Source organism: Mya arenaria, chromosome 6 (genome assembly GCF_026914265.1).
Source record: "Mya arenaria isolate MELC-2E11 chromosome 6, ASM2691426v1".
In the NCBI taxonomy this organism is placed as follows: domain Eukaryota; kingdom Metazoa; phylum Mollusca; class Bivalvia; order Myida; family Myidae; genus Mya; species Mya arenaria.
In genome coordinates, this window is record NC_069127.1 from 21,633,486 (window position 1) to 21,659,051 (window position 25,566).

A 25,566-nucleotide genomic window follows, 5' to 3' on the forward strand; every position below is an offset into this window, starting at 1 on the left:
GTGCAATTGTAATACAACTATCAATTGCAAAAAGCTCCACAACATTCGTCAGGGTTTTAAAAATAATATTATGAATGTGTTAACCCTTTCACATGCTTTCAAAAAATTTAATACAACATAGAGAAACCTCGTTCCGAATAATGCCTACTTTTTCATTTCCTTTATACCGAATACCTATAAAAAGAAGTGTGGGGTCCGGCCTCATGCAATGTACACATTCCCTAAGGCATATTTTAATGTATCCTGTATTTATAGGAATTTCTGTTCATATGGGAGCAACCTTATCAACAGACCTTTCAAATAATGCTCCGGTATGTGAACTAACAAAGGGCAATAAAAAAAACCTGCACCTAAAGTTTTGGTTCCTGTGCACGGCATTTTTCATCAATGAGATATTATCTGTATATTAAGTTTGAAATCGATACGTCAAAGGCTTTGCTCCAGACAAAAATTAAGAATGAACATAAACAATGGGCAATAACTAAAATACATACTGCCAAAGTATGTATGGTTTATAACGGTACTGCACTTTTCATCAATAAGATCTATCTGTATAAGAAGTTTGAAGTCTTTCTGAAAGGGTTTTCAAGCTATGCTCCGGCAAGAAAATAACTATGAAATTACCGAATAACTCATAAACACTACACACATAGTTATGATTCAGTGCACTTTTCTCCATAGAAATCCATCTGTACGAATATGAAGTTTGAAGTCAATACTTGAAGGTTATGCTTAGGACAATATTGCCTGGACATAAACACACGTATTTACGAACGTACGCACGAACGCACACACGCACACACATACATACAAACACGCCTACCATTACGTTATCCCATTTGCCTTCTGGTGGGAATAATAATTAAGTGATATGTACTTCCTCTTTTTAATGAGGCCATTGTGTCAAATCCTATTAATCTGGGATTCCGCTTGAGGTTTTCACGGTATTTATAACGGAAAATTTACAGTGGGATCCCAGATGTAACATCAAACACAGTTTTTTCCGTTCACACAACAGATCGGCTTCTGTTGCGCTATTAATTGTGAAAAATCTACAGTGTTAAGTACATGGATGTTTTGTTTGTCTACTTTGAATCGTCATCTCCTAATTCAGGTAAAACTTTGATTCAGAAATTGGGACGCAATTACTAGTAATATTTTCATAGTCGTTCACTTGACATTACTTTATAATATGTTCATGCCTTAGTTTAGCTCCATTTGTTGTTATATTACTGAGCTTGTTTCTGTTGTTTTTCACATAAGTAATATTAGGTGTTTGAATTTTCCATTGTTCCATGCTGCCCTTTGTGTGATACCGGTATAATTAATAAACATATATTTCAAATGAATTTTGGGTATTACAGACGGTTTAAATTATGGGGTTATTGAACATCAACAGTACAATACAGTGGATAAAAAGGGCAAAAAAAGAATGTTTCAAAAGTTCATATTTAAGGATCAATCTTTTTTCTGTAGTAAATCATACATGCTTCACAACATGTTTTGCGGTAATAAGAAGTTGACACACTTTTACGAACGACGATTTTATCACATTTTTGGATCAAAAGCCTTTGCAATCTTGCGAACAATTATTTCGTCAATACATATTTTTTGTATTCACATAATTTGAAAAATTGCAAATGTTTTTATTGAAACTCTGATAAAATTTTCTTTTGTAAAATTTGCTCAACTTTCTATTACACCTACACATTTTACATAGGACGTATGTATTATGCTTGCTAAATATTGTTGGGGGTCGGGGTTACCTAATGTACTGTTAATCGAACTGGAGTGAATTAAGGACAGGGACGCACAATGACTAGACGAATCGTGGAAATTTGTAACACCAGTTTACCAGTACTTTTCAGCGATAGTTCTCTATAAGATTGTGATATACAGTTTATTTTCATAGTCGTTCAAATTGACAATACTTTAAAATATGTCGTCCATGCCTTAGTTTAGCTCAATGTGTTGTACGCTTGACACCTTAAATTTGTTTAATCACTTTCTTTCATGTATATATCCATTCGAAAAACACAAAAGGAAGACACCCTAAAAGTTTTAATTTCATGGACGGATTAATCATGTTTCCAAATAACGTGGAAATAATATACCCCTCGATTATCGCGTAAATCTGTTACCGTATATTATATGTCGCTGCGTATAGTATATATTATACAATAGGAATGCATTTAAGTCAGATTTCGCTTTCACATCTAACAATATCATTCATGAAGTATAATAAATACTATGTTTTTTCGTGAAAATTTCTCATTAAAATAAGTTATTTTACTTTCGTACAAGAATTGCGTTAATTTTTTTATCGAAAAGTGGATCGAAAAAATAATTGATCAACTCGATCGATCGAAAATGCGACCGAAATTGATTGATCGTTTTCGAAACAGTCTACGATGTTAATTTCTAAAAATAGGAAATTCAATGGCTTTAAGCTGATGTATACAAGACTGGAATGTAGCATTAATGAGCAAGCTAATGGAATTTAACAGTGGAAGATACAAATCACTTACCGTGATATCATGCGTAAATTTACTCTGTGACCTTGAGCGGAAAAGAAGTGCTTAAATGTAAACAACAAGATGGCTGATGCAGTGTAAAAGTTCAACATAATAACGGAATTAACATGCAATAAGTAAAAAATCGAGGGTAAAAACGAATAGTGATTTTAGAATTGTAAATCAGTAAGTCTTACTGTTGATGCTTTAAATAATAATTGAACTTATTAGTCAGTTAACACATGGGGAAAAGTAAATTTTCTGTGAAGCTTACATGAAATGTCATCGGCTGGGGTAATGCAATAAGATGTGTTCATGTCTGTAAAGATTGCACTTCCCCAACTGTGTTTCAAAGTAATCAAGGTTACTATATATCACAGGTAAGTCCCATTTCCACTTCATCAGTTTCAATAATTTGTAAACTGTAACTGTAATAACATTTAATTCAAGAACGCAAATTAATGTCCTGGCCTGGGTCCTATGAATATTGAACCCTGAAACTAAATAAAAAATGTTTTTGTGTTTTAAACATTTCACGCTTTGAACCTTCAACCGACTTTTGCACTGTGTGAGGCCCTTCATATCAGACAGAAGAAATAAAAATAACATCCATAAAACAGCAATTATACAGCATATTTTTTAAAACAAACGTTTAATTGATTGATGTCCTCATTATTCTAAAATCAGATCCTGTGAAATGGTCAATTGTTTATAATTTTGAGCGCAATTTAGTTAAATATGTGTATGAGAATAAGACATGATAATTGTAAGTGTTGTAAGTTTTGAAATGTTGATTTTTTCCTTTGTCAGTCGAAAGATTATTTGGAATCAGAAAAAGAGGCATTTGTCAGTTTCATAACCGGATGATAAAAAGTGATACTCCTAACTAAGTACTTAAATGAGCTCATCCTTTGGTATATAAGGCGAATTTTACGTGGATAGGACAGTCTAAATTGAAACTCTGATCTTTAAATATAGGTTGTGTTGGGTACAATTGGAACACTAGCTCAAATCATTGAACACTATCTAACAAACAAAATAACAATTTCATGGCCGGAGTTTCATATATCAATTGATTCTTGTTTCACCTAACAAAGTTTTGTCTTTAAACAACTATTAACAATTCCATGTAAGAGCCGGAGTTTATTTCCATGGACAAGCGATAGTAAAAGAAAACTAAACAGGACATAAATGTTAGTATAAAACTAGATATAATGAATAAAAGAAAGAAAACTAAAAAAGCGCAAGGTAGAGACCAAAACCACTTAGAACGAAAGACACAAACGTACAGACATCACAAACAGACCACTCGCACACGAATAGCTGTATCAATGAATGATAAGAGTATCGCAATGAAACCAAATGTAAACCCGGATGTTAAGTCATTCAAACACTTAACTTCTAGCTGTGAAATGTTTATGATCTGATTGTGGGTTGGCCTCATGTGGTGTAGGGTAATGTCCATTTTCTAAACATTTGATAACTTAAACGTCACGTACATTTTCGATGTAAAATGGCAACTTAATTGATTGTATGTTTTAAAATATTGTCCGTCATCATCAAAGCAACATAACACATTAACACAAGAGACCGTAAGTGACAATGAATTGTACTTTTTCAGAACATCTAACCCCTTTATACTGAACATGAAGACACAGAAAAACTGTAGTATAATGCTGATTCTGGTGAGTTTTATATAATACGTCTTCAGTAGAATGACAACTGTCAATGTTAATTAGTTGAATATTTCTACTTATAGTGTTGGAAAATTAACATACCAACATTAATGTGATTATCTTTATATACGCGTAGGGTATCACATTGTGCCAAAAGAACATTGGGCGAACATCATGGCCGTCAAAACTTCCGCTCTGACAGAGACATATGTGTTACTAACAATGATATTGTTGTTAAAGTGTTTATAAATGTCTGTATGTGCTTATTGACATATGCCCAATCACAACATTAAGTGTATTAAAATACTAAAATGAACATGAGTTATCAGCGATTACAAATCCGAGTCAAATTGAGACCACCTAAAGATAGTTTAAGTAATAGGTCAACTCGAGTTAATTTAACTCAAAATGTGGCCCTATTAATAAAAAAGGCATACATGATTTTAATTTCTTTGGCCACGATTAAAAAGTTTCACGTGCTAGATTTATCAATAATTTAGAATCTTCAGAGTATATTTGTTATATACAACTCAAGCTTAAAAGCTCCCTTATCATTTGTACTCTAGTATAAATAGGTCATCATAATGTTAAATTCCAAATAACTATTCGAATAAAAAATTCTAAACAGAAATACATGTTTGGTTTTAGAAACACTTACAATTTGCAACTCTAATTGTTGCCATTTTCAGAAATTTATAATGGACACATTTTATCGATCGTTTGATCGTAATTTCTATTTTCAGAGAAGATCTAAAACATTCCATATTTAATATATTATTGGTTGGCATTACAATTTAGTAATTAAGCATCATGTGTTTTTTTTCTTTTGTGCGAAATGTGATTATGCCAGTTCAGTTCAACTTTAGTCAGACTTTTAACACTTGTCAAAAGGTACCCCAGCTTCTATAAGAAGAATAATTAGATTTCTTTAACTCGCGACCTTTTTTCTTGCGTCGTTCGTTTGGCGGAATTTAATACCAGATAAGTTATGAACATCTAATCATTTCATTCGTTTGTTGTATATATTGCGTAGGTTGCAATGAATGATCTATTACTCACATAGTTGATATGAGTTTGCTTTCTTGCAAGATCTGAAGTGATATGCATATTATTGTTGATAACACAAATGACTGTATATACAATTGTTTATTTTCTTTAAATGGCTAAGGAATGTTTCTTGGTTTGCCTACGTTTGGGTATAAACGCCCTGTTTGATAAGTTGTTTGACAGGCTTGGTGACACTACCACCTGTTAAACCTGTTACATCTGCATCCTAAGGGATTTTTTAAAAATTTCCCTCCCCGAGGGAAGGAATTTGGACAACATAATTTGTGGTTTGGCTAAGTCCTTCGGGGGACCCCACTACTTTACATCCTGTATCTGATGGCGTATTTTGTTTTTTTTTCTTCTTAGGCAGTATCGATTATTTCTGCTTTAATTACGTGTCAAATATCTTTGTTGTCCGATATTTGTACAGAATGCTGTTTGCTGACATTTCAGAAATCGACCTTTGTACCATTTCATACATTTGGTTTATGTTTATGCTTTTTATCTCTAGTCCAAGGTGATGGCATGTTTGACTCCTGTTGTTGTTGCTGCTGCTGCTGCTGCTTTACTACCTCCTGGTAAGAACATCATGTATGATAGTAGATAGTGTTAACTGCGTGTCGAGAGAAACCACATTTTTTATCGAGAAATTCAGAAGGAGGAAATATTTTCCGCTTTAAGTCCACGATATGCTTAAAGATTGTCCTTTATTTATTAAAAAGTACTTAATGCATCTTAGTTAAAGTTAAGATACTTGGTTTGTCCCTGGAGCTTCCATCGTTGATATACCTGTATGTTTTTGGTAGACTATTTAGATCCTGTACTCTTGTATTTATAAATTAATAAAATATTTATTTAATTATAAGAAACTCCAAGTTGACACCATTTAGGGTTAGGGTACCTAACAAATGCCCTTAAAATCACCTTTTGTCTTGGTGTTCTTGTCCGTATTCTTGTTCCCACTCGTCGTCTCGTTCCGTACGTCGCGTCACTTTAACATCTTATATCTTCAAGACGAGGATATGGTTCCTTCTAACACTAAAACTTATTCTGCTCCCAGTCCTAAATACGATTCTCTAGAATTAACAGCTGCTTACACCTTCCTTTACCCTATAATGATAAAGACCCAGTACGTTTAAGACGTTATATTTTGATTTATCCTTCCTAAGAAAGCGGCCCAGACCTATTACCTATTACTTTAGGAAGGTTTATACAAATTTCCTTCACCAACTTCTCTTTTTCACGAACAGATTTCTTCATCATGCAGTCTTTACTTCCTCCTAAAAACTTGAACACATTAGTCATATTTCTGATCATAAGCGACGGTGAGTACGAAAAGGCTTAATTCCCGACCCTGTCTTTTAACTGTCTACATGAACGACATTGTCACTGATATCTAAGCTAACGTCCGCCTTTTTGCTGTTGAAACCAGTTTTTATATGCTATGATCATGTCAATCAGTTTATCGAGACCAAAGTCTTCATAAATAAATTACGTTTATGGAATTACTGTACACACAGTGTATATGAAACTTATATATAAAACCTAAAAACCACATAAAGGTAATATGAGACCACAAACTTACCGAAACAGGCCAGCATGTTAAAACACACACTGGACGCATACGGTATGGTGAACACGTGTAATAGTAAATAGGCTGTGGTCATCTTGTATTCTTTGATAAAGTCGTTAAAGTTTTTATGTAAAACATGTTCCGTTCACAAGGAACAGCTGTCATCTGTCGAACAGATACGATTATCGGTGGATTATTTAGTTTTGTGGGCAACGTTTTGTGTTCTCAGTAGCAAAGCCATCTCACCACACGACTAGACTACAACTTATTTTTTTGCGGATTAGACTTTTTATCAACATAAAACTCGTTGTCTTTGATTATACTTTTTTTCAGATGGAACAGACTGTACCGTGAGAGTGTATCAAGGTTCCGTAGTTATTAAAATCAGTTCGCCGGATCCAAAAGACATATTAAGCATCAAAGCAAATGGGACATGGGTAGCAGATTGTGACACAGAGGCTGTACTCAGGCAAAAAGACGATATAAATGATTTTCTTGTTTCGTTGACTCCCGGCGGATCATGTGTTTTCATAATTTATAATTATGATGGAAATATCTTAAGTGTACATATCAAATCAGCTACATCGACCTTGTCAAATGTCTCAATTCAAGGAGAACCTATCACCACAAACTGCCTCAGCCCTTCGCTTGTTGTTTTAAATCTGAAAGGTAGGTGTTACGTAATGTAGTCAGCACATTTAGTTAAATTCGTTGTACACATATGCACGTAGAAATTGATAAATAATACGATAGATACGATTAGAGACGCTGTGGTGTTAACATGTTTATAATGCAGTGTCACGTAGATCTAGAATCACCATTTTTTCCAGAGATCACCTGCTGTATTTTCATTTATGTGTATTAACAATGTAATTGTTAACAGGTTTTCTTCCAATCTTATACCACTAGGGAAAGAAAATTGCCACAAACAAACACTCGGGACTATCTGTGAGGTCGCAGTTCCAGATTGGGCTGTAGTTCTGCTTGTATTGGAAAGTGTGGTTATACTTACTGCTGTTATAGCCCTGCTCTGTCGAGGTTAGTATTCTTGGTAGACGTGTATGTATTTATAAAGTCGAGCCAGGGGCATAACTCGACGGTTGTAAATATTATTTAATTTATGGCCTAGTTACTGTTCTTGAACAATGACGCCGACGAAACCGACCAAGGCTGCGGAATTGCTCTGAAGGTTTAACAGAAATATTGAAAACAAAAGAGCTTAGGTTACAAACAATTGCATGACACCGTTAACCATAAAAATCCGTAGGTAAACCTTTGATCCAATAAGTTTACATTGAATCAGGCAGTCATCCACTCAAAGTAAGACTTGACCAAAACATGACAATGTCCATTTGAAAATGTTTTATTTCGAAATATATTCTAATTCAGTCTGTGACGACTTCTCTAAATCAGTATGATTTTAATTTCCCAACAACAATAAAAAATGCCTGAAAGAATTTATTTAAAATTAATGGAAAAGCATTAAGTAAAATTTTAGGAGCGTTTTGCAATATAACAGTGATCACGTTCAAACTCTACTTCATACTCACAGCCCTTTTATTTACCAGATGCAATGTCTCAAAGCCGCGGGAAATATGCTCACTTAGGACACCAAGGCACTTTGCTGCCTATTGACACAATGACAGATGCCATTTTTGTTTACAATTTTGACGGCGCATATGTATACATTATTGTTTGTTATGGTTCCTTTATGTGTATGATTATTATCGCATTTAGTAATGTCGAAATGAAATATTATGTTTTTTTATAAAGTTTCAAATGGAATTATACATTTAGTATCAATATTTATGCAAGCCAACATAGCAATTCTCGCCCTCAAACAAACGGGTTCGTTGTAAACATATTTTGTGTGAAGTAATGACATGTCTTCAAATGGTTAATGCATATTTGACCTGTTTTAGCCTGTTTGCGCAGACTTCAACGTGGTATAATGGATCAGAACTCGTCAAATCATGGTAGTATTGTTTTAAATGATCTTGAAGAACAGGTAGAAATTCATATATTTCACATATCACATATAAGTTGTCATTTATTGAAACCAACTTATAGTTTACTGTTTGAACTAAGTCAGACTCGAAAGGGACTCGCTTATGGTTTGTAAAATGCATGTTTTGATATATATTGCGAATTAATGTGTGTCATTAGAGATTTTAAAACATAGATACTGACAGCTTGAACACTTCAACAAATGTTGATATTTGCTCAAATATTGTCCTTGAAGACCACAATATTGAACAAGGTAAGTAACTCGATTCAGCAAAAGACTGTAGCGTGATTGGTTTATAGACATTATCATGAGATGATACCAATGTATTCGGTAAACGTTAAAATATCTTTCAGCCTTTGTACAAGTTTGTGTGGCCTAGTGGTTAAGGCATCATTTTTCTATTTTGTTCTTGCCTGTTCTGGCGTGGGTTTGCTTCCCACTACAACCGGACTATATTTTATACTGTTTTTGTTCTGCATTTTTGTATCAAAGAGTAAACATTTATTCAAAATATGTTTTCAAATGCATTACCAAGGAAACAAATGTTTGGTCTAAAAATATGAGCGAGATCGTTTATGACGTCTCAGCTCAACAATCGGTTCAGTCAGATAGCTGAGTAAACAAAATACACTGTACCAACTACTTGGCTCTAATTTGCTTGTCATGCATCCATAAATGTATTTTGATTAGTGTGTGGTTTGTTTGCTATTTCACTTAAAAATGGCAATGTTTTTATCATAACATATTTGAACTTCTTACAATAAAATAAATGTATAATGATATGCTAGATGGACAAAACATTTTGTTATCACACGTAAGAATGGCATATTCGTAATAAAATATATAATATCGTAACTTATTATCGATTTATACTAATTGTGTGAACATTTTTATTGAGTACCAGTAAAGAAAAGACGTGACAGCGATGATACGGACATGTGCGATGAAGAGATGCTTCAAGGAAATGGCAATACAAAACATCGACAGGGCAAGCCAGGTTAGACAATTACATCCCTATGAAATAATCTTTGAATTTAATGTCATTAATTACAGCAATGGCGATACATGCGGAAGAAGAAGAAGAAGAAGAAGAAGAAGAAGAAGAAGAAGAAGAAGAAGAAGAAGAAGAAGAAGAAGAAGAAGAAGAAGAAGAAGAAGAAGAAACTCACTCACCTAAACATTTTAATATAAGTAATTTAGTTCAATTAAGCAAATTCAAGTCCATAAGTTAACTTGATCCATGGCTAGATAAACATGATAATGAATACATGACTTTATTATTATTATCAAACCAGGAACGGAGCGGCATGATAGTAATGGTGCTGTAAAGGAAGAGGGTCAAAAGAACCAGGAACTGGAACCTATCGCAAAAGATAAGAATGGTATGTACCTGTCATATAGCATGTTGAGTCAGAAGAATAGTTTTCCAAACACATACAAATGGTAGTATCATAAGGAACCATGCATGTATTCCGTTTTAATTTATTTTGCTTCAACATTCTTTTGAAAGCTAAAACGAAATTGAAAAGCTTGAAATAAAACAAAACAATCAACTACTTTAACAAAAAGACATGTTATAGTGCAATAGCGTTATTGAACATTGATAGCAGATAGCTGATAGAAACTTAATGAGTTACCTTTGGATGGAAGAACATTCTACCATTTTTAGGACTTTAACCACCAAAAGACATTGTGGCGGATAAGCAAACTTCTTTCCTATAAGGTTACTTCTTTAGTCTGTTAAGATACACTTCTTTCCTATGAAAGCATTTGTTTGGTCTAATAAGCAATCTCACTTCGTTGTTATTGGTGCTGATTTGTCTGATAAGCAAGCACACTTCTTCGTTAAGTGGGCGTTTATATGGTAGTTTAAGCAAGCAATCTTTTCTTATAAAAAGACATCTGTTTGGTCGAATACGCAAGGACACCCCTGTTTATGGTGGAATTCGTTTGGACCGTTAAGCAAGCACTCTTCGTTGCTACGAGGGCACTTGTTTGGTCTGATGAGCAAGTACACTTTTATGCAATGAGAGCTTCAAATATTTTTCAACGTAAGACTTCAAATTATGTTTTCTCAAGTAACAATAGTAATAATGCAAAATTCAAATTATGACTTGAAATAATTATTGTGATGTTTAAGGTAATATTAGTTTTATAAATATTAACTTTAAGAGAGAGAAAAAGAGTGTGTGTGAGAGAGAGAGAGAGAGTGTGTGTGTGTGAGAGAGAGAGAGAGAGAGAGAGAGAGAGAGAAGGGGGATACATGTTGTTTTCAGGTTCATGAGAGTAATGGAACAACATACTTGTACAAGTTGCAAGGCCACGAGTGTAAATATAAATTTTCTATAATCACAATACAATCTTAGACTTAAACCAAAACTGATATGCTCATTATTGAAAATAATTGAAATTTGAGTTTATGTTTCTAAATACCACTGTGTTACCACTTACATACAGTTCTCATTGTTAATGACGTAGACTGTCATCTCTTCGCCAGCTTTTGGCGGGAAACTTCTCTATAATTTTCCATGTTAAACTTTAAATAATTTGTATATAATATTGAAACTAGGACGGGGACGGCAGCATAATAATGACGCTGTAAAGGGCACACCAGGGTGGAAACAACAGGATAATAATGAGGCTGTCAATGACATACCAGGACGGGGTCTACAGGATAGCAATGGCGCTATCATGGGACGGCAGGACAGCAATAACGCTGTCAAGGGCAAACCAGGACGGGGGCGGCAGGATAGTAATGAGGCTTTCGATGAGAAACCAGGACGAGCTCGGCCGGATAGCAATGAGACTTGCAAGAGCAGACCAGAACGAGAACGACAAGATAACAATGAGGCTGTCAAGAGCAAACCAAGACGGGAATCGCAGGATAGCAATGAGGTTGTCAATAACAAACCAGGACGAGAACGGCAGGACAGCAATTATTCTGGCAAAGACAACTCAGGACGGGGACGGCAGGCTAGCAATGAGACTGGAAATGGCACACCAAGACGGGAACGATTGGATAGCAATTCTGCTGGAAATGGCAAACCAGGAAGGGAACGGCGGGATAGCAGTGAGAGCGGCAAGGGCAACCCAAGATGGGAACGGCAGGCTTGCAATGAGACTGGCAATGGCAAATCAGGACGGGGCCGGCAGGATAGCAGTGAGACTTGCAATGACAAACCAAGACGGGAACGACTGAATAGCAATGCTGCTGGCAATGGCAAATCAGGACGGAGACGGCAGGATAGCAATGCTACTGACAAGGGCAAATCAGGACGGGGACGGCAGGATAGCATTGAGACTGGCAATGGCAAACCAGGACGGGAACGGCAAGATATCAGTGATCCCGGCAAGGGCAAACCTGGACGTAATCGACAAGATAGCAATAAGGTTGTCAAGCGCAAACAAGGACGGGAACGGCAAGATAGCAATGAACCTGTCAAGAGCAAACAAGGACGGGAACGACAGGATAGCAATGAGTCTGTCAAGAGCAAACTAGGACGGAAACGGCAGGACAGCAATGAAACTAGCAAGGGCAAACCAAAACGGGGAAGACAGGATAGCAATGGCGCTATCAAGGGACGGCAGGATAGCAATAAGGCTGTCAAGGGCAAACTAAGACGGGGACGGCAGGATAGCAATGAATCTGGCAAGGGCAAACAAAGACGGGGACGGCAGGATAGCAATGCGGCTGGCAATGACAAACAAGGACAAGATCGACAGGACAAATTCGAAAAATATAGGAAAGGTATCTATCTGTCCATTATATCAAAATTAGAAAAATATAAAGCATTATAAATAATAATAGCATTATAAAGTATAGTAAACAATATTTTAAATATCAATTTATCTTTAACAAATGTTACATTGCTCAAATGTGCATCAATACATGTTTCATCATGAATTATGTAAAATTATGTTAATGATGCAACTGGAATTGCATAACTGAATCTCTTTCAGCGTTTAAGTCTGCATATCATAAAATCACTGAGAGCCGCTGACGTCGACACTTTTATTCGAATTAAAATATCTTTGCAGTCTTAAATAGCATTACGCTGTACAAATAAAACCTATAAAACCGCACATACAGGTTTGTTATAGCAGAAGTTTTGAGCCAGTACAAAAGTCAAACAATGATCATAACTATTTATTTTTATTTTGGAAAGGATAGGTTTAACGTACCGTAACATACATTTATTAAGCTTTTGGATATGACAAAAGTTACTACAACGTTGACCAGAGCTTATATTAATGTTAATACATTTTGGAAAGTTTCATTTCTATACCGTATTGCAAAACAAAGTAATTTTAGAATGTTTCGCTATTTGGGACAACTTTCGAATATTTAAACGTTTAGACCCCTGTTGTTGTACAAGAATGCCATTAAGATGTCCGCATAATTAGCGACTTATAACCCTAATCAGTGTGTGGATCGGAGTGTCCCAGATCCGATCAATCATTAATAAGTGAATATTGTCAAGATCGATATTATGCTTTTCTTCCAGGTTTTGGATCAAGTGAGACGATACTCCGAAATCGTTTTCAAGTGTTGGTGGACCCTGTATAGAACAATGACTATGTATTTCGGAGTTTCTTCCTTATTGCGAGCACCATTATTCTGCCATTGATTGTTATTATGACTGTGTAAACCTTTAGGTAACAAAGTGATACACAAACACTTGTAAATGTCTTCAATATTTATTTTTTAAAAGCGGATAAAGTTTGAACATTAAAATATTTTCGTTAACAATAGAGTTATTTTGAAAAAACAACAACACAGCTTTGTCCTTGGTAACACTCTTAACTAAAGCGACTTATTCACAGACAATACCACTTGGTATAAATAAGCATCGCATTTTTTGTTCTATGAGCTACACTAGTCTGTTAAATTATTTATCTATTAGAGTTGATTTTTGTTATAAAATAGTATTTTATATGAAGACACTGTATCATAATAAGTGTGTGGATGTTGTTTTATTTTTAGTATATCCTAGTATTGGTCCGTCGTGATCGTCTATTATCGCTTAGCTGCAATGATGCATATAGTTAAATTCTATCATTATTGGTAAATGATGGAACAAGTTTGAGGTGGTAAGCAAAAAGGTTTAAAACTGCCGGTTAACTCGTATTCCAGTGAACTCGTGTTTCAGTGAACTCGTGTTCCAGTAAATTCGTGTTCCATTAAACTCGTGTGAACACGTACTTTAACTAACTTTGGTTCAAGTAAAGAAGATTTTAGTAAACTCGTGTTACGGTGAACACGTATTCAAGTCAACAGGTGTTCCATTGAACTCATATTTCAGTGACCTATTGTTTCAATTAACTCGTGATCTTTAAAAATCATGTACCGGTGAGCTCGTGTTCCAGTGAACTCGTGTTCCAGTGAACTCGTGTTTCAGTTAACACGTATTCCAGTGAACTCGTGTTCGAGTGAATACGTGTTCTAGTGAACTCGTGTTTCAGTTAACACGTATTCCAGTAAACTCGTATTCCTGTGAACTCATGCTCCAGTGAACTCGTGTTCCAGTGAACTCGTGTTTCAGTTAACACGTATTCCAGTGAACTCGTATTCCAGTGAACTCGTGTTCCAGTGAACTCGTGTTCCAGTGAACTCGTGTTCCAGTGAACTCGTGTTTCAGTTAACACGTATTCCAGTGAACTCGTGTTCCAGTGAACTCGTGTTCCAGTGAACTCGTGTTCCAGTGAACTCGTGTTCCAGTGAACTCGTGTTCCAGTGAACTCGTGCTCCAGTGAACTCGTGTTCCAGTGAACTCGTGTTCCAGTTTACACGTTTTCCATTGAACTCGTGTTCCAGTTAACTCGTAGTCCAGTAAACTCGTGTTTCAGTTAACACGTATTCCAGTGAACTCGTGTTCCAGAGAACTCGAATTCCAGTAAACTCGTGTTTCAGTTAACACGTATTCCAGTGAACTCGTGTTCCAGTGAACACGTATTCCAGTGAACTCGTATTCCAGTGAACTCATAATCCAGTGAACTCGTGTTCCAGTGAACTCGTGTTCCAGTTAACGCGTGTTTCAGTTAACACGTATTCCAGTGAACTCGTGTTCCAGTGAACTTGTGTTTCAGTTAACACCTATTCCAGTGAACTCGTGTTTCAGTTAACACGTATTCCAGTGAACTCCTGTTGCAGTGAACTCATGTGTCACTGACCGCTCCACGAAAGTTACCCAACCATTTATTGATAAATATTTTCTGATGCTTAAGTTGTCTTTTTTACGTTGGTGTCTCTAAACAGAATTTACTTTAATATTTGTCTTGTAGTCTTATCCCTGTAGTTTTTATTGTTTATCATTTATTCGTGATATTGGCGACAAGTGATATTGTCTTCATTGTTGTCTATGAACATTCTATGTGAAACTAAGAAAACGTTACATATATGTATTTATATTGTTTGTCTGACTAATGGGTTTCATAATGTATCTGAAATATATTACCGCGTTTTGATAACAATGTCAAAGACGGCATATATGGAATAGCTTGAAAACACCGTCAGTGTTACAACATTTTCATCGTACAATTTTGCTTAAGTTATCAACATGATATTTATGTTGTATAAATGTTGATTAGAAACAACTAAAATGATTACGTGAATCTACTCATTCTAAATGTCAAAGAAGATTCATATTGACTAATTATTACTTTTTGCGTTAATAATGAACAACATATAAACAAGGACAACGATAGCAGACCAAAGTAAAAGCTATAATATATTTCGCTCGAGTTGTTGTTTAATCAACTGAAATAGAGAGAATTGTCTGAAGCGGCACGTTTCCAAATCATGATACAAAATTACGTCAGCTTATATTTTTCTATTTTTCTTATCATCGATCTTATCAACATGTCCTGCTTTCCATTTTACATTGCATATATCAACTACGTATGGGGAAACATGGACAGTCAAATCAACTTGACTGTCTATTTCAAATTTCTAGCCCTTGTTGTTCTTATTCAATTTAAAAGAGTTGTATATATATATATATATATATATATATATATATATATATATATATATATATATATATATATATATATATATATATATATATATATATATATATATATATATATATATATTTTATAATCGTTCATTTAGAAATATATATATATATATATATATATATATATATATATATATAATCTAAATGAACAATTATAAAAGTGTTATTCTACTATTTACCTCATGTTGCTAAGCACTCTGATATAACAGTATTTCGTTGTGTTTAGACCATAACTGCCTGATCAATGAGAAAAAACTTTCATAGGAATATCATGAACAGTATTGATAACATTCTGACGTTAAATATGTCAAACTCGCTAAGAATGCCAGGTGTCATAAGCCTGAGGTCAAGGAGGGAGAAGAGCCTCAAATAAAAAAAGCTGTGTATAATCATTTGGAATCCTTAGTGGATAGTGTATGAGATAAGTTCTATTATAAAGTGATTAATAGTTACGATTAACGTTGAACAAATATTTCAAAAACAATTACAGAGTATTTATTGAAATCGAAGTTGACATTTGTGAAAAAATTAAGCATAAAAGTTATTGATAGACTTGAACATCGCTATGTAATTACCTTAAACATATAAAGGAAATCATATTATGTATATCTGTAATGGATGATCAAGATACATGTAGGTTAAAAGTAAAATATGCTTAAGCTTCCATATAAAAAATACTTATTTTCAACATAAGGTTTCCGGTGAAAATATTCAGTTTAAGCAAAACTTCAACAAAGCTTCATTAAGAGAGGCTCTCGGCGGAATATGTATCAAGAAGCAGTTATCACAAGCAAAAACCAACATCTAGCTAGCGTCGATAAGCAAGCTTTTTCAGCAACAAAGAAAACTACATGTAAAAACAAATGTACAAAGCATAAGTTATCTGCCATGTGTCATTAAAACGTAAATATAGGGTCGACCAGCAACGTCAGTAAAATTAAAAATAGTATGGCAGCTGGCATTGGCAAAATGCCACACGATGAAACCCTAAAGACCACTACGATACACAATACTAGCATTGACATTACCTTAGTGGATGGCAATCCTTAGCTCGGATGTAATAATATTTTTTATTATTTTTGCGTTATAATAAACCGATAATACTTAAGTTTGAAGGGATTTCAAATTTTGAGACGGTCAATTGTGTTAACGGAATCGTAATGAACACGTTTGTTTACCGCTTAATGTTTGAGGTTTTGGAAATCATATTTTGATTTTTTTTCCGAAGATAGATAATTGTTTCTAACATGGGTTATATAACATAGTTTGCGATACAGGTATAATACAGCGTCACCTTAATTGCTGACATGAATGCGGAAGTTTAGTAGTAACAATTACAATTGTAGTTAGAACTGTAACAAATCAGCTGTATGTTGAGTTTTAAAGTTTATTTCAAATGCACTAGAAAATATGTCCTTGCGTACACAAGCAGTAAACGATATGTGATATATAGTCTTCTAACGACTGAATAAATGTACAAACATAAGAAAAAGGATAAGTGATTAAATATGATATCGCAAATTGTTGGAATAGCCTCGCTAATAGCATAAACACAATATAAAAAATATATGAAAAATCAATTCATTTTATTGATCGCATTTTAGAAATTATGTAAATGTTAGACTCTTCAATATTTATTTGGCGAGTGCAATTCTTTAACGCTTTTAATGTTCCGCCAATATAGTAATATTATATTCATTTATTGCACGAAATTTCACTGCCCATCCGCTTGTTCAAAAGATCATTCTGTGTCGGGTGATGATACATAGTCGCGGATATGTGTGATAATGTGATTAATTGTGATATTTCTGCAGTAGAAATGGTTTCATGTTTCGCAAATAAGGTTGGAAATCACTTAAAAAAGGAAAGGTTTGAGCATGTATGGGTTCGGAAATAAAAAGAATGTTAACGTTTTGATTATTACATTCACCGAGGTTTTTCGCATGACTATTATAATAACTAACATTATTAAACGTGATGTTATTTTTCATTTTGCTAGAATGAATTATCTTATTTTCATGAACACCTTTCTGATCATTTTTAGCTTCGGGATAAAAAGGCGCACATTTTGGCACTTAATTTTGGTATGATTACTTGTACGTAGTCGATTTAAATAAAAAGAGAATGTGATAAACGAAAGTTAACCTCTGATAGGATTGAGGTAGGGAAGAGCAGCTGCCTTGATCAGAATTTACATACAAAAGTTTAATAGTGTCACAAAGCTTGTAAGTGTAAACCGAATGCTGATGGATTTGATTCGGTCACTACCTGATTATTAATTTCGTTTTAATTCGGGTTAATAATGCCTTCAGACAAGCACACCCTTACCTATTATCTACCTAGCGAATGCACAGATGGCACAGCGATCTATGAAATAAAGACAATTACAAAGTCAAAAGACCGAATAAATAATGAATGAGTGTCTCCGCCGTCAAAATAGGTCATACATGATACTGGGTAACTGAAAATTTCACAAATCCTCGACTGTCATTTGCAAAAATATACGTCTAACACTCGTTTGGGATAGTAGGGGTTAAAATAGTTCTTATGACTTAATTTGTCTGTTCAGGCAAAAATCTTACGAATGATAGCAGTACACAGGGCTACAATTTGTTGTGGCAAGCACATCGGAGGAAGTGCTAAGATTAAGCAATGGTGACCGCTTGTTCCAATGGAATCCTCAACCTTAACATTTGTACAGCAAGTGGGCACCAACTGTTATAATTGACGAGTGACTTTTTATTTTCTGTTTTTAATACATTCAAATGAATTGTAATTGAAATTTAATTGGAAAATCACGTCAACTTTAATTCAATTTATATTCCAGGCACTGTGACTTTTTTTGGTAAAAAAACACAGCGACAAATGAAATAAAATGTGAAATCTAGTAATAGAATGTCCCTGATTTGGCAGTAATCGTGAAAAGAGAGTCACTTAGGTGATCCTTTATAGCATATAGACAAAACGCATATAGGTCGAGCATAAAAAACACGAGTAATTTAATGTAATATATCGCTAATCAATTCTTTATTCCGTAAAGCATTTTCTTCAATAGTATTGCTGCATACTATTTCAGAACATGCATATGTTTTATTGTCTATAAATATATCTCTAGGTTAATGAAGTCGGATTTGAAATAAATCAACTATTATTCCAAAACAGAATACTTACAAGGTCCACAGATACGATATTGCACTTGACATTTATGAACATGTATGTGTAGGTACGTCCACTGATAGAGCAAGCATACAATAGTCGATCATAGCATTATTGTTTACTGTTGAGGTTATTGCTGTATGGTATACATGTATAACATCTCTACTTATTATTATTTTTATCTTTTAATGTCCATCATATTCTAGATTCTGGCACCGTTTCTCTTTTGGCGGAAATTAGCAGCAAGATAAATTATCAACCTGTCAACAATTTTATTTCTTTTGTTGTATACATTGTTTAAAGCATTTTAATACACGGCATATTACAAAGTTAAACGTACTGGTCTTGCCAAAAATGTTGTGATATCCATTTTAATGCCATGTTGAACACAAACATACTTATACATACAGCAATTCACATGCCTTAATAAGTTACTTGGATTGGATATTTTCAGATAAAGACGGCTTTGTAAGTTTGGCTTCACATAGATCAGCACCAGCCAATTATGCTACTACTGGGCTCACGTGTATCAAGGCATATGGAAAACATAATTTGCTGCTTGACTTAGTCTTATGGAGCACAACAACAGACGCATTTTGTCCTTGTTTTAGCACTAGCATTCTTTGCTATAACTACGTGTCAAATCTGTTTGTTTACAGGCGGTTATTCATGAGTCGACCATGTATCATTTCATATACATGGTTGATATAAATAAAAATGAAGAATTTGTATATAAGTATATGAATGTTTTTTGGCTCTAGTTACCGTTGTTGGCATGTCTTCTGACGTTGCTGTAGCTGCTGCTTTACTGCGACCAGGTAAGAACTACAAGTGATATAGAAAATAGTGTAAACTGCATGAGGAGAGTCAAAGCCAAATTATACAATCTCAAATTAGACAAGAATAATAATATTCCGCAACCAGCCCACGAGATGCACAATAAATTACCCGTTACTTTTAGAGTACTAAATACATAAAACATCTTGTTAAACGTTTGGCAACTTAGCCTTTCCCGGCAGTTTATTTTTGATTGAATATTTTGAATTTGGCTGTCTTTTTATCGTAAAATATTAAGATACCTCATTACTAGATTATGTGTGGGAAATTAGAACTTGACATGCCTTACACGTTCAACATGGTTTACTTCTCATTTGTGTCTTATCTAGGCATCAGATATTGCGTTGGACGGTTCATATCAAATATATTACAGACTCAGATGATAAATTAATTGTATCATTGAAAGCACTTTGAACCTCAATGCCAACTAGAACATTCTATTTGCAATTGGTACACATTGACAAAATAAAACTTATCGTTAGTCTATTCATTTTTCTCGTGGGCGAATATAAACTTAAATTCAAATCACATAAACTCACTTATGGGCAGGATCAAACACAAATCGTTAAAACATGTGTGTGACGTCATCTATTGTTCATTTTATGGGTAATTGGACTGCGTTCTGAACTTTTTTTCTATTAACTGTTTAATATTTTAAGAATAGACTGTCCAATATTTTAATTATGGACCGTAATTGTCAAATAATGGACAGTCATTAAAAACTTTTTTTAGGTTTAATGCATAATTATAAAATGTTATTTTTTAATAAAATTCGATTTTTATGTTGTAACAACTAAATGCCAAATGAAGATCTGACTGAGGTTTGTGCAGCAGTTAAGTAAAACGAAAATGTTTATTAGTTATATATATCTTAAAGAGAAGAAAACAAAAGATCTTCAACTTAAAAAAGTTTCCGTATTAAATGAATAATACACAAAGAAAAAACTGTTTGCATTTGTTTTATATCCGTAGTAGTTTAACGTATAGAAAAAGTTAGATGACATGAATAAAAATCTTAATGATTAAGAATGGCTGGAGAGAGCGTAGCGAACGAGCCCTTTTTAATCATAAAGTTTTAATTCACGTCATCTTACAGACACAAAATACAACACCATTGGCTGACACATTGTCACCGCTAAAATCTGATGCATGGAGTGTGTATAAAATCAGTGGCAATGGGCGGTTCTTTACCCACCCGTGAAATTCATAATGATTAAGCCTTTTCAGCCTAGTACTTTGTGAATGTAAAATAGGTCGTCAACTAAAATATTCTTTAAAAAAATAAGCAAAAAAAAATTACAATTTATATGAACACGTAATTGTGCGCAAAATTATTTTGCTTTGCCTTTAAAATTTGCATGATAAGTATCTTTTCAAATGATGTAACAGTGTCAAATAAGCAGACAATGGCGCCATGAAATTCATGACTTGGACTTCGGTGTTTACATGTTTTAAGTAATTGAAACGCCTCAAACTGTCCATTATGTCAGCGAAAAAAAGAACCCTCGGTACTGCATGCCTCGAACTGTTCATTCTCTGACATAATGGACAGTATTCAGCCGTTCACCCTTATTTGAATCATTTCTACACGAACAAGATAAATATTTAAAAATATTTCTTAAAACAAAACAAAACGCACAGAGAACAGATGTATTTTATGATGAATGTCGGTCCGGGTTTTAGAAATAACAATATGGCAGTAAACATAATTTTGGTCTTAAAACGGTCGTTTTTGATACGTTCGGAGACGTAACTCGGATAAAAACCCGCCCAGATTCCGTCCATGGGGAACATGGGGACGATTCTGATTGTCGGTGGACACATTTTTGTGTTCTCAGAAATATATCAGTCGTACCACACGATTTGAATAGACCTGTTATGCGCGTCCGTTATACATTTAATCAACATTAGTCTCGTATTTTTTAAAAATTATACATATACTGTTTTTCAGATGAGACAGATTGTACAGTGAGAGCTTATCAGGGTACCGTTGTCTTTAAAATCAGTTCGTCAGAGCCACGCGACATAATTAACATCAAGGCTAATGGGACATATGTAGCTAGCTGTGACTTATTCGCCGAACTAAGACAACCAGACTATGCCAATTTCTTCCATATTTTTTTGTCTCCGAGTGGATTATGTGTTTTCATCATTTATGATTATGACGGATATATGTTTGGTGTAAACATTTCATCAGCTTCATTCACGTTGACAAATGTTTCAATAGAAGGAGTACCTATTACAAACTGTTTCCGCTCTTCGTTCGTTGCTTTGACTCTGAAAGGTAGGTTTGAAGTAACGTAATCAAACATTTTATTTAATACGTTGTGCACATTCGCACGTACATTATTGCCAAATACTTCGATGAAGAGTCCAATATATTGGCTGTTAGTATTATGTCCTTATAGTTTTCATTCTTATTTTGGTTAATTCAGAGATGACTTTTTATGGCTTTTCGAGTTTGTTTTGAAGAAAGTTTTGTTTAAAGTCAGCTGTATTGTCAACATGCTATAATGCAGTGCCACCCAATCTGAAAATAAGTTTCTGAATGCGTTATCTCGTTAGTTACGCGGGAATTCTTTTGCGAGACATGCGTATGAAAAACGTAGCTGCTAAGATTTAGTCTTCCGTTTTTTTATTACAACAAGGGAAAGAAGACTACCACCAAAAGAAGCTCGCGACTGTATCTGAGGTCGGAGTTCCAGAGTGGGCTATAGTCCTGCTTGTATTGGCGTTTGGGACTATTCTTGTTCTAGTCGCCTTGATTTATCGAAGTAAGTCTCATTGTTCTTTACCATGCTATTATCTAATTAATCCGACATTATTGTTAGATTTATAATTTGATTAAAAACATCTTCGAACGACTGTATTTGAAACGATGAAAATGTAACTTTGTCGGGTTGTCATATTTTTAAATGACCTGTCTAATAAGTTCGATACAGACATAAACATCCTTAAGATATTTTAATTCTAAACTTACTAATTAAACTAACTCATGTTGAAATGTAAGTCAATGAATCTTAAATTCACATCAAAATTTGCAAGAACCAAGTTTTAAATTAGATAAAATGTTATCAGGCTGATTCCTTCGCATGAAAGCAACTAGTCCTAAATGATATTTTATCAACAGCTAGAATTATTGTCTTAAAAATTGAACATAAAAACAACAATAATATACGTTTTAATCCATCAAAAGAAATAGAAAGCAATGATATGTGCAATTCATATAGTTAGTGACGTCATCAGTGATCAGGCAGTGTTAACATCTCATCTCGCGGTGTATGTTTAAAGAAATCGCTAGTAAGTTGCAAGTATCAAAGTTGCGGATTCTATAGTTCATGATTGATTATAACATCGATTATTGTCATTTTGTGATGCCTCTTGCCGCTGTGATTTAAGCTGTCATTTTCTTCGGGTAAGCCCCAAATAAGTTTCATTATAGATATTAGTTGATTTATTTCCTTTGAACTTAACACCCCGAAGCCTTACTAAATGAACAGTTAGTGCCGCATAGATTTATATATTTTACAGGACATTTTACGGATTTCTAGTGGTTCTCTAGTCTATGCTTGATTTTAGTATTCTCCTGCATTGTTTCTTTCTGTCTTTCTGCATATTCTAAATTGTCATGGCCTTTTTCGTCCTTGTTGTTATCGAAGATTCAACAACACATATCTCTATATTTGGCTGGAAACCTTGTCAGCTTGCTTAATACAGACTGTTGGCATTTTAAAAGCCTGTAACTAGACTTCAACTATAATTGACACGATATAAACAAACAATGATTATGAAATACTGTGTAAACAAGAGCAAAATGTTGACAATAATAGCTGTGTTCTTCTTTACCTGCATTGGTGCTGTCTTTATACTATATTTTATCTACTTTTGTATATATATATGTGTGTGTGTGTGTGTGTGTGTGTGCGTGTGTGCGTGCAGGTGGCTTCGAAGACGATGTATCTTGTACAAGTCTACATAAATTATCTGTTCTGTTCAATTTATTTTTTAATGGCAATCATAGAAAGAGAACAAAAAGACAGTAGTACCTCCGTCGATGATGACCACTGTGATAAGATTCAACAACAACCCCTTCCATCTTCAACCGTTCCGAAAACCCATGCAAGTAAGAATATGTATTTTCTATTGAAAACATTATGTTTACTGACATAGTTCTAAATGAATTGAAAAACGATAATCGTGTTAAAGCAAAATGGGTTTCTAAATCTAAGTCATAGTCACAAAGTTTAAATAAACGTAAGATAAGCAAGCCAATGACACTCACACAACTAATCATATACATTTTTAGCAGCAAAACACATACGGTGCATATTCGTTTCAAAATTAACTGACTTAATTGAGAAACAAATGATGGAATATGACATGCATTATGTATTGCCTAGGTCACAAGACTGCTAATTCAACTTGGCTGTCTTGAAGAACACACCAGGGGTATCACATAAGCGCTGATCAGGTTTCAATTAAGTTGTCAAAATCTATAATTTTTGCTATGGCTGTAAATCCGTCAAACTGGTACACGTGCTTTAATTCCTGGTGTGCACTTTAATGGCTAGATTTAATATGTATGCAATGGCGATGACTGAACGGTAAGTGTATCTGAATCTAGATGATCAATGTGAAGATCCGGGATGTCTAGTTCCGATAAATCATTATTATTTAATCAAGTAAATATTATAAGAAATCAATGTTATCTTTTCGTCAAGGTCCTCCAACCAGGAAACGCTTTTACAGAATATAAAACGTTGAAGGCCAAGCTTTTGCCAGATACTACAAATTGAATGGACACGAACCAGCTTATAGTGTTGTTATTCACAGTGAACATATTTAATGTGCTCTGCACACAGGTTTCTCATAACACGAACCGAGACTGTGTGTTATTATGCAGAGTTATATGAAAAATTCATGGTTGTTTGTTGGTTCGTAGGTGGCATATACCATGTTGTTACTTATTGCCACTTAGTTCCAACAAGAGAACCATGCTTGTATTTTGATGTTGTTATTCTTTCTTTGTCAATACATTTAAGATGAACTCATGTAAATGTTCACTTTCATAACCCAATCTGTGAGGTATGAATGCTTTTGTATTTGATTGATATCTGTATGTATTACTTATGCTGTACGTTTTACTAAATGTGTGTTATATATTTTAAACGAAGTGTGATTTTAACCAAAAGTGTTTCATAAAAAAATCTAAATGCCTTAAATGAATAATTTACTTGAAGACTAATAAAATTTGAACATTTAAATGGTTGCATTTACAAGATAACTAGATATAATTCACATTTTCCTTTTTTATATTCTTCATTAAAAATGCATTATCATAAACTTCAAAATATGCGTTGTATTGTTTTAAATTATGAGGTATGTGCAATTCTATTCTGTTTACTTATTGCGTTGATTGATTTACTTTACAATATATTTGTATGACAACACTGTACCATAACAATTGTGTGGATGTGGTTTTAGTTATTTCATATTAAATCAGTAATTAAGTTTTGGTCTAGTTTTGGTCTCGTTGAATATGGCTATGATAGGTCCTATATCTTTAATCATGTAAACATTTATAAATGTTGAGACAAGCGCAAAGCTGGATGCACATAATCTGGTTTAATCTTCCAGTGAATTCATGTTCCACTTCATGTTCAAAAGCTGTTATTCCATCGTTTATGGAATAAAGCTTTGGTTTTCTATAGCGTGTTTAAGTTGTTGTTGTTTCTCT

At 34.2% G+C, this 25,566-nt stretch overlaps 2 protein-coding genes across 9 annotated transcripts; both read left to right on the forward strand.

Annotated features, from left to right (window-relative positions):
• Positions 1 to 974: 974 nt before the first annotated feature.
• Positions 975 to 13,776, forward strand: LOC128239247 (uncharacterized). 8 transcript variants are annotated; one of them, XM_052955800.1, is made up of 10 exons: positions 975 to 1,114; positions 4,135 to 4,198; positions 5,748 to 5,814; positions 7,143 to 7,478; positions 7,719 to 7,847; positions 8,732 to 8,785; positions 9,716 to 9,814; positions 10,113 to 10,199; positions 11,387 to 12,565; positions 13,323 to 13,776. In XM_052955800.1, exons 2-10 carry the CDS (start codon positions 4,160 to 4,162, stop codon positions 13,382 to 13,384), a joined length of 2,052 nt encoding a protein of 683 aa, XP_052811760.1. In that variant the 5' UTR covers positions 975 to 1,114; positions 4,135 to 4,159; the 3' UTR covers positions 13,385 to 13,776. The 8 variants fall into 8 exon arrangements, with proteins under 8 accessions (XP_052811760.1, XP_052811759.1, XP_052811763.1 ...); XM_052955803.1 differs by lacking the exon at positions 975 to 1,114 and adding an exon at positions 2,627 to 2,664; XM_052955801.1 differs by lacking the exon at positions 975 to 1,114 and adding an exon at positions 2,631 to 2,699.
• Positions 13,777 to 19,752: 5,976 nt separating this feature from the next.
• Positions 19,753 to 25,078, forward strand: LOC128239215 (uncharacterized). The gene is made up of 5 exons (XM_052955760.1): positions 19,753 to 19,810; positions 21,781 to 22,113; positions 22,478 to 22,603; positions 23,851 to 23,952; positions 24,551 to 25,078. Exons 1-5 carry the CDS (start codon positions 19,768 to 19,770, stop codon positions 24,583 to 24,585), a joined length of 639 nt encoding a protein of 212 aa, XP_052811720.1. The 5' UTR covers positions 19,753 to 19,767; the 3' UTR covers positions 24,586 to 25,078.
• The last annotated feature ends 488 nt before the right edge of the window (positions 25,079 to 25,566 follow it).